The following is an 18,329-nucleotide window of genomic DNA, read 5'->3' on the forward strand; positions in this document are numbered from 1 at the left end:
GGAGGGTGGAGCAGGGAGAGGATCAGGAAAAATAACTAATGGGTACTAGGCTTAATACCTGGGTGATAAAATAGTCTCTACAACAAACCCCCATGACACAAGTTTACATATGTAACATCAAATCTGCACTTGTAACCCTAAACTTAAAAGTTAAAATAAATAAATAATAAAACATTTTTTAAAACCAACCAAACAAAAACCATACAAGTTGCTCTAGGGTTGGGAATTTTGTTTAATGCATCCTATGTACCTAATATAGTCAATGTTTCTTAGCAAATAATAGATTCACAATAAATATTTTTGCTGACTAAAAAAAAAAAAAAAAGACTGCAGTGTCCAATCCTGCCTGAGTTTCCAGGCTGCTGACCTGTCCTGTGAATGTTGGACTTGCCGGCCCCTATAACTGCATGGATCAACTCCTTAAAATATATATCTCTCTCTCTCTGTTCTGTGTTCTCTCTCTCTCTATCTCTCTCAGTTCTGTTTCTTGAAAGAACCCTGGCTAACAAACTATTCAGTGAGCCAGACGGAGCGAATCCAAAATTTCCCTGCAGAAAGTTGAGAGATTGAGAGGGCAGTCTGTGTGATGCAAGAAACCACTGCCTGATGACTTCCGCAGGCAGCTGGAGAGGTGTGAATGAGACCTCAAGGCTGCAATGTCACATAGTGAAGCCCAAGCAGGAAATCTCTAGCAGCTAAAGAAAAGACGTTACCTTTGAGGATTTCTTAAAGCAGGCAGGGCCTTTTTCTCATAACGTCCAAGGTAAAAGGAAAACAAGAGCTCCCGTTGAAATCATTTGGTTGGAATCCATTCTAGAGAAGGAAGGATAAAACCCTCCTGCCATTTTTCTTCTTTATTCTCTTCACAAAACCATCTGGTTGGGTTTTTTGTTTTTGTTTCTGTTTTTTTCTTGGAGGGACAAGTCACGGAGCTTGAAGGTAAGTTTTGAAAGATCTCCAGTTAGTTGCCAAGTATATAATTATGCTTTGGAGATGAATATTTGAAGGATGCCACCAATTCTCTTTGCAAGATAGGAGGGGAAAAAAAGTCTCTGTGCAGCGCTCATAAGCAGAACAATTTTTAAGTTTCAAAGGAGATTTGACAAGGCATCACTTACAGATTGTGAAAGAGTAATTTAAAAACGGTGAATACGTCATGGAAACTTCCTTTTCCCTTCCTACTTTGTTCTGCCCCTGACTTGACAAAGCAATGGCCAGGAATCCTTCACACCTGGTAGTGGGAACTGTTTTCCTTAAGGAATTTAGAAAATTGCGAGGATAACAGAAGCTGTTGCATGATGCTGACTAGGATGTTTCATTGCCTATTTCACGGAAATACTGCCAGCCAGTTCTCAGAGCCCGGCTTTCACAAATCCTCGGTCTCCATGAAGTAGCTCAGTGGTTCCCAATTCTGGCTGCGTGTTAGAATTACTAGAGGGAGGTTTTTAAAAATACGGGTGCCATAGTTCCATCTCCGAACAATTAACTACCAAGTTCTGGGGTGTTAGCATTAATATTAGTAACTTTTTAAAAACTCCTCCAAGTGATTCTGAGCATCCAAGAGCAGCGCAGGGCCTGACAGCCTCTGCACTGGGTGGGAGTAGAGCATGGCACAGGTGGCCCTAGATGCCCAGCCGGGCTCCCCGTCTGGAGCGAGTGCCAATAGGCCAGCCCCTGAGAAATCCAGGAGTGTGAAATGTTCATCTTAAGTTAAAAGTCTGAGGCCGCGAGTGCTGGCACACCTGCAACCCCAGGACTTTGGGAGGCTGAGGCGAGAGGATCACTTGAGGTCAACAGTTGCAGGCTAAAGTGAGCTAGGGTCACCACTGTACTCCAGCCTGGGCAACAAAGCAAGACCCTCTCAGAAAAAAAAAAAAAAAAAAGCCGGGCACAGAGGCTCATGCCTGTAATCCCAGCACTTTGGGAGGCCGAGGCAGGTGGATCACCTGAGGTTGGGAGTTCGAGTCCAGCCTGACCAACATGGAGAAACCCCATCTCTACTAAAAATACAAAATTAGCCAGGTGTGGTGGCGCATGACTGTAATCCCAGCTACTCAAGAGGCTGAGGCAGGAAATCGCTTGAACCCAGGAGGTGGAGGTTGCAGTGAACCGAGATCGCACCACTGCACTTCCAGCCTGGGCAACAAGAGTGAAACTCTGTCTCAAAAAATAAATAAATAAATAAATAAAAAGCAGCAAAGGTCTGGGCTGCTGACATGCATTCCCACGTAGGTGAAAGAAGTATAGAACAAACAGTGCCAGCAGACTGACTTTTATTTTTTTAAAATCTTTGTTCTTTAAGCATTTTCATTTCAACACTGTCTGCTCATATAGCCACTATTCTGGCCCCTTCTCTGCCATTCTTTCCTGGCGCCATCCCCAACACCCATTTCTGGTCTGGTGCCCTCTCCTGGGCTGCCAGGCACTTGGTGCTTACCTCAGTTGACGCACTTACCAAATGACACTGCTGTATATTTGTTTCTGTGTCTGACTCTCCCACTAGACTATGAAGAACTTGAGGATGGGGGCGCTGTCATTTTGTCTTTTTATCTATTAAGATTAGCACCTAGAACAATGCCTGGCACCTAGAGGGCATTTAATGAATGTTTATTGAATAAATTAAAGGATAAACCAATAAAATCAAAATTGAGGAGGTGTTTATGGTATAGAGCCTTCTTTTTTTTCTTTTTTTTTAGATGGAGTCTCACCTCTGTTGTGCAGGTTGGAGTGCAGAAGTGCGATCTCGGTTCACTGCAACCTCCACCTCCCGGATACAAGTAATTCTTGTGTCTCAGCCTCCTGAGTGTCTGGGACTATAGGTGCCCACCAGCATGCCCGGCTAACTTTTGTATTTTTAGTAGAGCCAGGGTTCCACCATGTTGGCCGGGCTGGTCTCAAACTCCTGACCTCAGGTGATCCACCCCCCTCGGTCTCCCTAAGTGCTGGGATTACAGGTGTGAGCCACCGTGCCTAGCCAAGCCTTCATCTATTCTTATTTCAACTTTGTTTATCATTGCTAATATTTTTGTGATCCATTCATTATTCTAGAACTTGATAGAAACAATTTAAGGCCACGTGGGAGAATAGGTTCCAAGATAATTTTTTTCCCTTGAAGAAGGAACTGTGTATTATTCAGATTTGAAACAAAGTACTCAGAAAATTTTATTTTCAAGTGAACTCTGCTAGAGGGAATGGTTTCCTTTTGGCTGTCCTCTTCACCCATTTCCTGGCCCCTCACTGAAATTTCTTGCACGGCAGAGAACGAACCTCTGGATGTGCCAGTTTTCCGGTTTGCAAAATGAGGATAATCGCTTTTATGACTGTAGTACTATATTAGAAAGAGCAACTGCTTATACAGAACTTTAAGCATTACAGGAGAAAATATAGAATACTAATAACATAAATAATGATACCACTGAATCAGGAACAGAAGAAAACAAACAGATGCGTTTACCTTATTATTCTCTGCGACATTAATAGCACATGGAGAAGCATATAAATAGCACTGGTCACATTAATGAGACACCAAACTATATTAAGCATATTGCCAAGAAGAGATGTACGTTTTTTCACAATTTTAGCTTTACGATGCTTCTGGTTGAGGTTTTTTCTGATATGCAGAGAACTCAATATCTAAAAGATGTTTTTAGTTTATCTGATTTAAGGATGAAGGATGTAATCTTGCACTTAATGGGTTACTGTCTAAATTGGAGAGCAAAGCCAAAGACATATATTACAGTTCCAGGTGGGCGGATCACTTGAGGTCAGGAGTTTGAGGCCAGCCTGGTCAACATGGTGAAACCCCGTCTCTACTAAAACTACAAAAATTAGCTCAGCATGGTGGCACATGCTTGTAATTTCAGCTACTCGGGAGACTGAGGCAGGAGAATTGCTTGAACCCGGGAGGTGAAGGTTGCAGTGAGCTGAGATCATGCCACTGCACTCCAGCCTGGGTGACAGAGCAAGACTCCGTCTCAAAAAAAAAAAAAAAAAAAAAGAAAGACATATCGTTAAGCTAGAGGGTGTTTAATGAGAAAAAAGTAATTAATTTAATCAGGAACACATAATTTCAAATAAAATCTTTAGCAGGTTATTTCTTTTGTGCTTACTCAGTAATAAGTGTGAAGTCTAACTTTAAAGTGTTAAAGTCTTCATTCATTTCTTAGGGCAACAAACTTTCATGGGGGCCTAATATGTGCTGAAGATGCTATGAAGAATCAAACATTGGTTTTGCCTTTGAGTCGCTTGTTGTTAGGCAAGAAGCCAGACAAATCAGCATTTGCAATATAAGATAATAAATGCTAAAAGAGCATTTAATATTTATCTCATTTCTGTGGCTTATTGTTAAAAGTACCCATACAGTTCTACACACTTTTTCTCCACATTGGGGCTTTTTATAAGTGAGATAATACATCTGTGTAGTATTTTCTCTACATTGGGGCTTTTTATAAGTGAGATAATATGTCTGCATAGTATTTAGTTTGAGTAAGATTTTCTGGGTTTTGCCACTGAAAGCATGCTAATGATACAAGGAGGAAGTTTAGGAAGGGAGATAGCTCTTTTTTCTTTTTTTTCTTTTTGCGACAGTCTCGGTCTGTCACCCAGGCTGGAGTGCAGTGGTGCGATCTCAGCTCACTGCAACCTCCACCTCCCAGATTCAAGCTATTCTCCCACCTTCCTCCCAAGTAGCTGGGAGCACAGATGTGCTCCACCACACCTGGCTAATTTTTGTATTTTTAGTAGAGAGGGGGTTTCACCATGTTGGCCAGGCTGGTCTTGAACTCCTGGCCTCAAGTGATCCGCCCACCTCAGCTTCCCAATGTGCTGAGATTACAGGCATCCACCACCGCACCGGGCCGATGGCTCATTTTTTAACACATTGAGTTTGAGATCGCTGTGAGGCCACCTAGAGACTTCCCGGGGTAGTTAGGTCTATCCTTGAAAAACATAAACTTGTTGTAACAGCTTTGGGCTATTTTAAAATACTGTAGTGTAAACACTCTGAGTATCTCTACCCTAAGGACAGGCAGTTGCACCTGGAGTGGTTCCATGGCATCATGGAAGACCCAGGTTCTTTCTTGTCTTCTGCCGCCATCCCTAGATTGTTTGTTTTTCTTTGCAGGCTCCTGCTCTCATGCTCACAGGATGGTGACAGCACCATTGGGCATCCCCTCCTCACCCAACAATGACCAAAAGCCAAGTTCAGGCACTATCTTCCTTATTTTCCTACTTGAAAGCAAAGTCAGTTTTGCCAACTACACTCACAGATGGTTCGTTAGTCATTGAAGGACCCTAATCGGGAACCTGCACCCAGAGGGGGCTACAGCGTTTCACAGGAGGCTAGCAGAACCTAAACCAGAGGGTTTGCGAATTAGCATAAGAGACTTGGGACACCATTTTTTCACTTGTGAGAAGAACAGTATTCAAGAGACGTGACTGACCGGCATCTTTCCCTTTGCAAAATGAAGTATAAGAGGCCGAGGCAGGCAGATCACCTGAGGCCGGGAGTTCGAGACCAGCCTGGCCAACATGGTGAAACCCTGTCTCTACTAAAAAGTACACAAATTAGCCGGGCATGGTTGCACACACCTGTAATCTCAGCTACTGGAAAGGCTGAGGCAGGAGAATAGCTCGAACATGGGAGGCAGAGGTTGCAGTGAGCCAAGATTGTGCCACTGCACTACAGCCTGGGAGACAGAGTGAAACTCTGTCACATACACACACACACACACACACACACACACACACACACACACACACACAAAGAACATGTCACATTCAAATGACCAAGTCCTCTACAGAAGCATGATGGATCTTGAACCTCATTTGGTCCTTTACCCCCATTTGATTAGAAGACTTGATGGCTTTGCCATTCGAGTACTGTTGTATTCCTATATGTTAATTTATTCATGCAATGAGCTACTATTTAAAAGGACAGAGGCCAGGCTTGGTGGCTCATGCCTATAATCCCAGCACTTTGGGAGGCAGAGGGAGGTGGATCCCCTGAGATCAGGAGTTCAAGACCAGCCTGGCCAACATGGCAAAACCCCATCTCTACTGATAATACAAAACTTAGCTGGGTGTGGTGGCAGGCACCTGTAATCCCAGCTACTCGGGAGGCTGAGGCAGGAGAGTAGCTTGAACCCGGGAGGCAGAGGTTGCAGTGAGCTGAGATGGCACCACTGCACTCCAGCCTGGTGACAGAGTGAGAGTCTGTCTCAAAATAAAAACGTAAATAATGAAAGGACAGATTCTGGTGACTTTGTTCAGTATACAGGATCAGGAAATAGGACTCTTTTGTGCCTGCTTGCCAGCAGATGTTTGTACTTGTGGCAGAATTCACGTGAGACATTCTCTATTGCAATGTATCACCAGGGAGCAAGCTGTAGGAGGACAGACATGTAGCCCCGACGTGCCTCTAATTGTTAGAGGCTACCAATATTTGCTTCATGGTTTTGAAGGGTGAAAATACCTCAGGCCTATTTGCAACATCACTGCACCAAGTCACTTCTGCCTATAGAGACGCAAGTCTTACGCAGCCAGGTCAGAAGGGTTCCGGCAGAAACTCAGTCAAAAGGGCTGTCTTTCCTAAAGACAGCACTTCCGGAACTCTCAGAAAAGACCTGGGGATGAAAGCCATCTGGGAGATCCATCACCTCCCCAAGTACCAGGATCTAAGCCACTGGTGACCTTGTTCCCTTACTGTCTCAAGTCTGACCCCACCTAAAGCATCCAGCTTGGTCAAAAAGGAAAACGATTTCCAGATAGAGAAGAATTATTACTGTTTAAGGGTATACACATTGCTGCTTAAGGTATACACATTATTATTACTGCTTAAGGGTATACACATTGCTGTCCCCATTCAAGAGCCTCCTTAGACCGGGTTTCACCCTTTATTCGGCCTCTGTGTCTATGATTTTCTTGTACCACTATTCACAGTCAGGAGCGTGGTCAGGAATTCCTGGTGGCCTGCAACTTCCCATCTCTACTGCTGCCTTTCTTCCCACCTTGAGCTGGTATACCAGAAAGCAGATGGGTGAGAGTGGTTTTACAAAAGAGATAACTTTGAATTAACTCTAGGTGTTCATATAAAGAGTTCGCACTTTTACACGATCATGCATTGTTTTATATCAAAAATTCCTTAAGTTTTAAAAGTCAGCTTCTCATTTGCAAATAGCCCTGCACTAATTATAATTAATAAGTTATGTGAGGCACATCTTACTACCCTTTTTTGTTGAGATTTGATGTTTTAAGTTACAGGACTGTGCAGGTAACTCATTTGCCGGGAAGTTTCTCCTTTAGGATGGGCAATCAAATCCTGCCTATGTGCTTAGGTTCCAACAGTTGCCTCAGTTGTCATTTTCCATTTAACTGAACACGAAACACACACAAACCAGCTTTTTAGAACAAGATCATAAACACCTCCCACGGCATTTTGATGTCCTTTGTGGAGGATTCCCCTTCCTCTAACTGCCTAAAATTTCCAAACTCCGGCCTTCCCTGGTGCAGAATTACAAAACCAAGTGTCAACCTCATATTGGAAAAAGTGTTAACTTGAGGAGCCATATTTTCTTTGGAAAGGAGGAACTGCAAGTGGAAAACTAAAAGCAGTTCAGATCAGGTTAACCATGTCTGTGGCTGGAAAAAGAAATCTCTAATTTCCCATAATTGATGTAGCACATCCATTCAACCAGCCCCTGTGGTTCCTAGACCGTAAGACATTTTAAAGTTTCCAACATACCCAGTGAGTGGAATAGTGAAATTATTATTTTTTAACTGATGCACGACTGCAAGTTATTTCATCAAGAGACTGGAAATTTCAGCTATACACACGTAGGTATTTTAGAAAAATGGGTCTTGTCAATAAGTTGAAATCTCCCCAGTGACTCTTTGGGTAGGCACTCTAGGCCACTGCCGATGAACGACGTCAACCCTGAACTTGCATTTTCTACCTGTGAAAATTGAAGGCAAAGGAACAACCAGGTCGTGGGCAGATTGGTAGATTTTTCTCTGACAAGCTGGAAATAAGTGCTGCTCAAAGATATGGGTCGACCTCTTCCCTTTGACTCTCTCTCCCCCAATATATCAATACCTACTCACAGAACATGCCCTATTTCTAACTGAATTGGAAATGCAATGGTAACCTCACTTGAAAATAAACGGTGCTTTAAAATTTGGTTAAATTATTCCCTCATCTTTTATGTCTTAGCTTGGAATATAAGTCGATGCCTTTCATCTGTGAATTGTCTGAAAATTTTGCATTCTTGCCACTCTCTGCAGTCTTTTATGGAGAGTTGCCAATAGCCAAATCTGCACCATGTGAATTTTCATGGTTTATGAGAGCTATCCATTTATTGCATTCTAAGAGAAGCCAAGAAGCTGTCTCTCTCTTTTCCGGTTGGGATGCAACTGAATATCCAGATTGGAAAATTCCTGACTGGGTATATCATGCACGATCATGCCACTGTGTTTAACATCTTTTGAAAGTAGAAACCTGGCATAAGAAATGATCAGGGCTGAAATGGAATGGAATGGGACTGTCACTAGGTCACTCAAATATCTTCTGTGTTTGAGGAGGGAGGGACAGTTAGTAATTTTGCTCAAGAGAATAAAAAGGAACTAGAAAATTAATGTTTGATTGCAATAATCTATTCTTTACTATATATTTTAAAATGTTGATGTCAAATAATATGTTTAATAGAGACCTTCACTAGTAGGGCATTTGTTTTTGTAGGTAGGCTAAAATTCTCTCATCTTCTGTTCAGGCCCATAGGGAAAGGTAGGGAAGGTTTCATTCTAAAGAAATGCAGGAAAAATGGTTTGTACCACAAAATGGAAATATAGCCCAGCAGAGCTGTTCCCAGTAATGCAATTAGATAAGGAGGATGCAGAGTGCCAGCAGGATGAGGGGTGATGGGTGATTACACATGAGTTTATAATAGGCTTCCAAGCAGCACTGACATCTACAGATGGTACCTCCAAGTCTTCCCTTCCAGACAACATCAAGACATTGAAATAAAAATCAATATATTGAATATCAGTTACCTATAGAGGTGAACAAGAGTTCCAAGAGCTTTTCTGTTAATAGATATCCGAGGAGTCTCTCAAACACCCAATTTCAATTAAGATGGCTTCAGGGGAACATGTTTTGGATCTGCTTCTAACTAAGGAACTGAAACTGAATTAATGAAATGATCCTAGGTATTAGAAAAGACTGTGCCAAGAAAAGACAAAGGATGGGCATGGAGCCTAGACAAGGAGAGCAAAGGAAAAGTTATTTAGTTATTTGCAGCATGAGTTCTGCACAGCCCATAGAAGTTATGTCTGACCTGTTGACCTGAGTTTCCCATGCTGCTTGGAGGGTTATCATTAGAGTGGAAATGGATTAGATACTTAGTAGCCTCACGGAGTTCCAGTTTCCTTGTCAGGTAGAACAATAGGAGGTGAGTTCAGAGAGGTACTTTGTATTGGATTTGTGGGCCACTGTAGGGATTTGATTTTTACTCTGAGGGAAATAGGGAGCATTTGGAGGGTTTTGAGCAGAAGAGTGAGTGGGATTATCAGGAACTAATATCATAAGAGGACTAGCAGGATCAAATGAGCTAGTACTCATTTGATGATCAATGAGTGGTACTTATAATTGCCATAGCTCAGTGATGCTATCAAAGTAGCCCCTCTTCACCAAGACTGATTCAGGAAGATGTAGAAAATCTGAATAGACCTATAACTGGTATGGAGATTGGATCCATAATCAAACACTGTACAAAAACAACAACAGAAAGACTTGGATCATGTGGTTTCACTGGTGAATTCTACCAAACATGTAAAGAATCTTTCTCAAACTCCTCCAAAGAACTCAAGAGGAGGGAACACTTCCTAATTCATTCTATAAAGCAAGCACTAACCTGATACCAAAGTTAGACAAAGACACTGCAAGAAAACTGCAGAACAATATCCCTGATGTGTGTGTATATATATACATATATATATAGAGAGAGAGAGAGAGTGAGAGAGAGAGAGACAGAAAGACAGAGAGAGAGAGAGAGAGTTTCCCTCTGTCGCCCAGGCTGGAGTGCAGTGCCACAATCTCAGCTCACTGCAACCTCCGCCTCCTGGGTTCAAGTCATTCTCCTGCCTCAGCCTTCTGAGTAGCTGGGATTATAGCCCCTCTACCACACCCAGCTAATTTTTGTATTTTTAGTAGAGACAGGGTTTCACCATGCTGGCCAGGCTGGTCTCGAACTCCTGACCTCATATGATCCACCCACGTCAGCCTCCCGAAGTCCTGGGATTACAGGCATGAGCCACCGCACCCGGCCCCTGATGAGCATTAATAGAAAGATCCTCAACAAAATACTAGGAAACAGAAAACTGCAGCATATTAAAAAGATTACACCATTACTAAGTGGGATTTGTTCCTGGAATACAATGATGGTCAACATAGAAAAATCGATCAGTGTAACATACCACATTGACAGAATGAAGGAAAGAAAACACATGTGATCATCTCAACTGATGTGAAAAAAATTAACAAAATTCAACACCCTTTCATAACAAAAAAAAATACTCAAAAAGTTAGGAATAGAAGGAAACTACCTCAACACAATAAAGTTCATATAAGAAAAACCCACCACTAGCCTCACATTTAATGGTGAAAGACTGAAAGCTTTTACTCTGAAATCAGGAACAAAACAAGGATGCTTACTTTGCCACTTCTATTCAGTGCAGTATTGTAAGTTTCCACCAGAGCAATTAAGCAAGAAAAAGAAATAAAAGGCATCCAAATTGGAAAAGAAGAAGTAAAATTACCTGTCTGTTGATGACATGATCTTATGTGTAGAAAACAAAAAATGTACAGAACTAATAAATAAATTCAGCAAAATTGTAAGATAAAGACCCCTGCACAAAAATCAGTTGCATTTCTATACAGTAACAATGAACACTCTGAAAAGGAAATTAACAAACAATTTTATTTACAATAGCATCAAAAAGAATAAAATATTTAGGAATTAGCTTAACCTAGGAGGCAAAAGAAGTGCCAATTGAAAACTTCAAAATGTTACCGAAAGAAATTAAAGAAGACATAAATATAATAAATGGAAAATATCTTGTGTTCATGGATTAGAAAATGTAAGATGTCAATACTGCTCAAAGATATCTATATATTTAATGCAACCCCTATCAAAATCTCAATAATTTTTTTGCAGAAATAGAAAAATTCGTTCTAAAATTTATAGAGAATCTCAAGAGACCCCAAATGATCAAAACAATCTTTGAAATGGGAGAACAACATTGGAAGTCTCAGACTTTGAGATTTCAAAGTTCACTACAAAACTACAGTAATCGAAACAGTGTGGTACTGTCACTGACATATAGACCAATGGAACAGAATGAAATCTCAGAAACAAACCCTCACATATATGGTCAAATGATGTCAACAAGGGTGCCAAGACCACTCAATGGGGAAAAGACAGTGTTGTCAACAAATGGTGCTGAGAAATTTGGATATCTACATGCAAAAGAATGATGGTGGCACCACAATGTGAATATGCTTAATGCCACAGAATTATATACTTTAAAGCAGTTACAATGGTAAAATTTATGTTATGTGTATTTTATCACAATAAAATGAATCACTCTCCTTCCTCTAAGTCCATGCTTTCCAACAAATTTTTGGTTATCATTTCTCTTCACTTGTGATTTTCCAATGGGGAGAATACATGGCTCAGTCAGCGCAACCTTACCCATTAGTGCTCAAAGCTTACAACTAAATGAGCATTCTGACTTACGCATCAGGCTCTTGTAAACTATCTCTCACCTCATCTTCCTGCTGTCCCTATTAGGTTTATTACCATGGCCTTGATGCTCCAACCTTCCTGACTCTAATCCATCCTACACCTACCCATGGCTTTGCCCCTGCTAAGTGGACAGTAACTACAGATGTTTTCCCTACTGTGTGTTATTGGTTCTATTCTAACACACAGTGCTTGCCTTGAGCCCCTGTGTCCCATGTGTCACTAAAACAGGAAGATAAAATCAAATTGACCCTGCTGTATCCAGCAACATAGGGAGTCTCTATTCTCTCAGAGAAAGCCGACTGACAAAACTGTGTTTGGAGACAGCAGTGCTGAGGCTCAGACGCTCAGTAACCACCAGAGCCTGTAAATCTTCAGGCCACTGCTGGGGTGCTAGGATGGCTTGGTTACCACTTCTCTGCCCAGTTGCTAAACCAACCTGTTCCAAAAATCAATGAAGTTGTCAATTCCAAGATGGGCCCTGTTTCCCTTCACTTTTGTATAACTGACATTTTTGTTTTTCTTTTCTTTTTTTTAGACGGAGTCTCATTCTGTCACCCAAGCTGGATTGCAGTGGTGCAATCTCGGCTCACTGCAACCTCAGCCTCCAGGGTTCCAGCAATTCTTGTGCCTCAGTCTCCCAAGTAGCTGGGATTATGGGCGCCTGCCACCACGACCAGCTAATTTTTTGTATTTTTAGTAGAGACGGGGTTTCACGATGTTGGCCAGGCTGGTCTTGAACTCCTGACTTTGTGATTCACCCCCTCAGCCTCCCAAAGTGTTGGGATTACAGGTGTGAGCCACCACGCCCGGCCACAATTGACTCTTTATTTAAAAACCCCAGAAATGATTTCCCAAACTACAACTACTATCTCTTCCTATGTGAGGCTGGCTACTCCTAGTTCAAGTACAAACTAGATGGAACTTACAACTGCTATAGGAAGACATTCTCAAACTACCAAACTACTCTGAAACTTTTAGTTGCTTAGTGTGTGAACTCTCCCTTTCTCACACTGCGTACATCACTGGGAGAGAGAGGAGTGAAACAGCACCATTCAGCTTGGCTGGGTGCAGTGTTAAGTTGGATTCGCAATTAGAACAGAATAAGATCGAAGCCCCTATATTCTAGTCTCCCCTGTCTTCTTCCCAAGGCTGAACATGGAGCCCCGTCCTGTGTTTCTATTCCATCCGGTGCTGAGCCACAAGCCCTCTCATACTGCATTGATTCTGCCTGTTTACCCAACGGAACTTCCCACTAGAACACCAGCAACCTCACAGATTAAGTCACAATCATCAGTGTTTCCCCAGGGCTAATGCTATCCTCACATGGAGGAAGAGCAGAATAACTACTGACTAAAAAAATAAACAGCAGGCCTGGCGCGGTGGCTCACACCTGTAATCCCAGCACTTAGGGAGGCCAAGGCGGGTGGATCATGAGGTCAGGAATTCGAGATCAGGCTGGCCAACATGGTGAAAACCCATCTCTACTAAAAATACAAAAATTAGCCAGGTGTGGTGGCTGGCACCTGTAATCCCAGCTACTTGGAATGCTGAGGCAGGAGAATTACTTGAACACGGGAGGCAGAGGTTGCAGTGAGCCGAGATCGCACCACTACACTCCAGTCTGGGTGACGGAGCAAGACTCTGCCTCAAAAAAATAAAAATAAAAATAAAATAAAATAAACAGCAGTACTGCTGAATTTCGTTGAGTCTACAATTCCATCAATGATATGACACTTCAACTATAAGACCACTAAGAAGGGGAAAAGTTATCATTAAGAGGTACTAACAATTATAAGACACATTCCCATTTTAGGGTTGTTATCACTTTGGTTTCAGGTCTGGAACAGAAAAGAGATGAATACAAAAAGTTGAAGACTGATCAATAGCATTTCTTCAATACAGACACGTGTGCTGATCATTATACCAAACAAAAATGTTTCATATTTGCTTAGTTTGTTTAGCTTCATTACCTCAAGCTTTCTCTCTTGAACCAGATATTGTTTCCTATATAAATGAGCCACCCTCCTGTCTGAACATCAGGTAACTAAAGATAGAGAGAGGGGTTTGTCTCCATTTCTTACCTATCGTTATGTCTGAGGCTGAACTAAAAAAAAAAAAGAAAAGATTATTTGTGGCCTCTAGCGAGGCAGCTTAAATAATGAGGATCAGTGCATCCAAAAGGGAAATATTTTTCCGCCAGGCAAGATTGTAATAAAAGCATCTCATTCATCATCTGCTAAGGGAAAACATGCCATTGCAAAGTCACTTGGTAATGAAAAATCTGGGCAGTTCTAAGCCACTTTTAATCAGAAGATCTCAAAGCAATCCCCCACACTGCCAGCAGCAAAGCTTTGTCACTAACAGGATGCAAAATGGACATCTTCTGTGGTGTTATATACCATGAAGCTATGGTAGAAAAGGGTAAAGCAAATGAATAAAAACAAATAATAATAATTATTGAATATCATTAAGAGGAGTTGGTTACTGGATACAAAAGTACAGTTAGAAGGTACAAATTCGAGTATTCGATAGTACAGTGGAGAAGCTATAGTTAACAATAATTTATTGTGTATTTCAAAATAGCTAGAAGACAGGAATTGTTATGTTCTCAAGACAGGGAAAAGGTAAGTGTTTGAGGTGGTAGATATCCCAGTTACCCTGATTTAATTACACATTTATACATGTATCAAAATATCACACGTACCCCAAAAAATATACAACTGTGATATATCAATTAAAATAACAACAAATAAAAATAAATTAAAAAACAAATAATAATTATATCGACATCAACATATAAATATATGGAATTAATTAATTTATTTTTGTAGAGATGAACCTTCGTTATGTTGCCCAGGCTGGTCTCAAACTTCTGGTCTCAAGTGATTCTCCCTCCTTGGCTTTCCAAAGCTCTGGGTGACAGGCATGAGCCACTATGCCCAGGCAATATGTATGATATTTAAATGTGATCGCGTATCAAGTGAGATCATGTACGAATAGTTGATCCTAAATCCTCAAACACTACACATTTAATTAGTAGTAGAAGCACATTATAATTCAGAGGATGGACTTTGGAGTCAAACAGAACTCGGTTCCAGTCCTGTCTCTGCCACATCCTCTCTTTGTGGCCTTGGGCAAATGTCTTACCCTCTTTAAGCATCCATGCCCTCCTCTGTAACATGGGCACCATAAGAATATGCACTGGCCGGGCATGGTGGCTCACTCCTGTAATCCCAGCACTTTGGGAGGCTGGGCAGCGGAGTCATGAGGACAGGAGATCGAGACCATCCTGGCTAACACGGTGAAATCCCATCTCTACTGAAAATACAAAAACTTAGCTGGGCATGGTGGCAGGTACCTGTAGTCCCAGCCACTCGTGGGGCTGAGGCAGGAGAATTGCTTGAACCTGGGAGGCAGAGGCTGCAGTGAGCCAAGATCGTGCCACTGCACTCCAGCCTGGGAGACAGAGCAAGACTCCATCTTAAAAAAAAAAAAAAAAAGAATATGCACCTCGCTGTCACCAGCGTTGGCTGAGATACTCTGTGTAAAGCACTTAGAATAAGGGCTAGCGAACTGCAAGTGCTCTGCACAGCTTAGCTCTCGGTGTTTGAACTAGAATAGATGCCCATTTACCCACATCAGGCCCTCTTCCTGCACCTCCTGGCACTTGATTTCAGTGTTTGCATTGCATCACTACTTCCCTCCCTGCCTGGTTTGGACCGCACAGTCAAGTGCTGCGTGTCCTGCCTCATGGAGCCTCTCCCACTTTATCTCCCTGTTGTTCCTGTCTGGATTGTTACAATGTCCTCTCTGCTCCGGCCTTCCCAACTGTAATCCATCCTACGCTGTGGACCACCCATGGCTTTGCTCCTGCCAAGTGGACACTAAACATGGATGTGGCCCCATTTTGTGTTATTGGTTCTATTTGAATTCACATGCTTGCCTTGAGTCCCTGAGTCCCATGTGCAACTAAAACAGAAAGATAAAATCAAAGTAACCCTTTGTTCTTGCGGCTGTCTTCAGTAATATAGGGTGGATCTGCATTGCTCAACAGAAAGCCTTCCGGTTCATTAAAACTGTACATCATTGGTACCATAAATATCCAACAAATATCAACTTGGCCATGAATTCTAATCAGCTACCTATAATACTACCAAAAATATCTTAATCTGGGTGTGGCTATACACTGAAAATTTTGGTTTTTGTTGGTTGGTTTTGGGCTTTGGTTTAGTGGTGCTAAAAAAAAACATTGCAGTTTTTGCTGTGACAGAGGATATGGTAAAACTCTCTGTCCAATTTCAGAATGCAGACGACAGACCCAAGCGTCAGTCATTTCATATAAACCTGCAGGGTGTCAAATGAAACTATTTTTTAAATGATGATTTAACCCTATCTTTGCTGGTTGGCTGTGTTCTTGCTAAGGAGGCTTCTTAGATTCTGTTAAGCAAGGCAGACCAAAAAATAATTTGTTAAACGGATGTGGAAAAATGATTTAAAAAATCAGAATACTTTAGTGATGGATCCCCAAAGACTTCTCAGTTTTTTTAAGTCTGGTCCTAAGCTACTTGGCTAGGAAATGACCAAAAATGGTCAAGAGATATCTTTGGAGTGTACCTTTTAGAAAACCTTTCCTCTACACTACATCTGCAAACTGGGATTACCGGGAACTTTGAAATAATTGTACAGCTCCATCTAATCAGAATACTCAACAATTAAAATTCACTGATGCCAAAAATGAAAAGAAAATAAGTAAATAACTCTTAAGAGCAGTGGCACCATTTTTTTTAAAATAACTTCCTCCTCATGCCTTCAACTCTCAGAAGATTATCACAAAAACATCCATATTATGAATAGTTTTATAGGTCAGTTCCCTTCCGTACCACTAGGCATACACTGACGATCATTTCCAAATTTTTCCAGACTGCTTTGATATGTGATTCATTTTAAGTAGAGGCAGTTTTGTGAATTCCCTAGCCAAACTTTTTAGATTGTGGATTTTCATATAAATAAATTGACAGACCGGTGGGGGTGGAGGGGGAAATAGAAAAAGGAAAAGAATGCTTTTGTAAACTATCTTACTCCTAATCTGTTATTGACTGAGCCATTTTTGGCTCTAAGGCACCCTAGCCCGTTAATTCAAGGTTACCTTCGGTCATTGCCATGGCTCCAGTGCTTATTATCATTGCCTCATCCACATCTTTTGAGAACACTCTGAGAATCTACACGGCTTTAACACACTTCTTCGCACTAGTGAGAACGCCCGCAATGCCTTATTCAGTAAGGTTAAATGAGTTTGTTTGCTGAAACATTCGCCACATGATCCCAACGCTCCTCCAGCTCCATCCCGTCTGTAATCGCAGAGCGAACACTCACTCACCTTGGGCGTGTCAATAATTGATGGTCTGGGGATGGAAGCGTGAAACACCACTGCTTCACAGTCCGCCCCGTCATCCAGGGACCCGGGCACATCTTCAGGCGTCTCCGCGGGCTGGGCCGCAGTGCGGTGACTTGAATTCCGATTCGCACTGCCATTTCTCTCTGCATGGGTGCCCGAATCTTGCCTTTTCTCTGGAGCTCCTTCTGCGCTTGGGTGTCTTGGCTGTCTGCCTGCTTTGGCCACAGGCTGCACACGGACGGTGGAATGAGTATCAGCTACGCCGGACTGATTGAAGGAAGCACTCTCCCTCGTATTCCCAAAACAAGCGAGCAGAGCTGAGCACGGAAATGGATGCATGCTTCTAGAGGGAGACTTCAGTCTTTTGGTGAGTCTTGCTTTCCACGTGGACATGACTTGCAGTGAATCATTGCAAAGTTCAAACGGGGCAAGGAAATTTTCCAGGGGTCCACATCACCTCCACTTTGCTTATAGGAACTCTTTCCAATTGCCCGAAGAGAAGAACTTGCTAGTGGTTGCCCCTAAATAGAAGTTGGGATGGCAAGGCCACCTTCCCTGAGAGTCACTTAGCCGCTGGGGCCCCTTTGAAAGTGTCCATCCTGGGCAATTTCGCGCTCTTCCTTCTGTGATGCTGTCAGTGGCTAAAGAAAGCTGTTGGGGAGGCATGTGAGTGGCTCCAGTTACAGTTCCTAGGCAGGGCAGACGCTTCAGGGTAGGGTAGTGCTAAGTCAATAGACAATTGCTTCAGGTTACCTAGGAGGCATAAAGATAATGTAGCCTGATAGCATCTGCCATAATAGCGTCAGCCTGCGTATCAATAACATCATAACAGCAGCAAAACCTTCTTTGGTTACCCCCCTTCAAATATTTATTCCCCCAAACAAAACAAAAACGACCCAGTTGTCCATCACAAATGAAGACCCCTAGAAGGGCCACGACCCTAGCAGCTGTTTCATTATTAAAATAGGAGGTAGACTCAATCTTTCACCTGGAGAGATGCGGTGTGATGTGTTTTCTGAATCTTTCTGGACTTTTCGGGATCTTTCCAGAATCTTCCCGGAATCTTACCCCCACCCTCAAAACAAGTTTCCTGGTTTCAGGATCCACATTGCCTTTTCTGATAACTATAAATAGGT

At 42.2% G+C, this 18,329-nt stretch overlaps 1 protein-coding gene across 1 annotated transcript in view; it reads right to left on the reverse strand.

Annotated features, from left to right (window-relative positions):
• FAM107B (family with sequence similarity 107 member B) overlaps positions 1 to 17,892 on the reverse strand; it is a 259,956-nt gene extending 242,064 nt beyond the window's left edge. Inside the window, exon 1 of the mRNA XM_016962686.4 lies at positions 17,176 to 17,892. Coding sequence (XP_016818175.3) covers positions 17,176 to 17,586 — 411 coding nt within the window. The 5' untranslated portion in view covers positions 17,587 to 17,892. The remainder of the gene's footprint in view (positions 1 to 17,175) is intronic.
• Between the last annotated feature and the right edge of the window lie 437 nt (positions 17,893 to 18,329).

The sequence above is a fragment of the Pan troglodytes genome, chromosome 8, assembly GCF_028858775.2.
Source record: "Pan troglodytes isolate AG18354 chromosome 8, NHGRI_mPanTro3-v2.0_pri, whole genome shotgun sequence".
NCBI lineage: Eukaryota > Metazoa > Chordata > Mammalia > Primates > Hominidae > Pan > Pan troglodytes.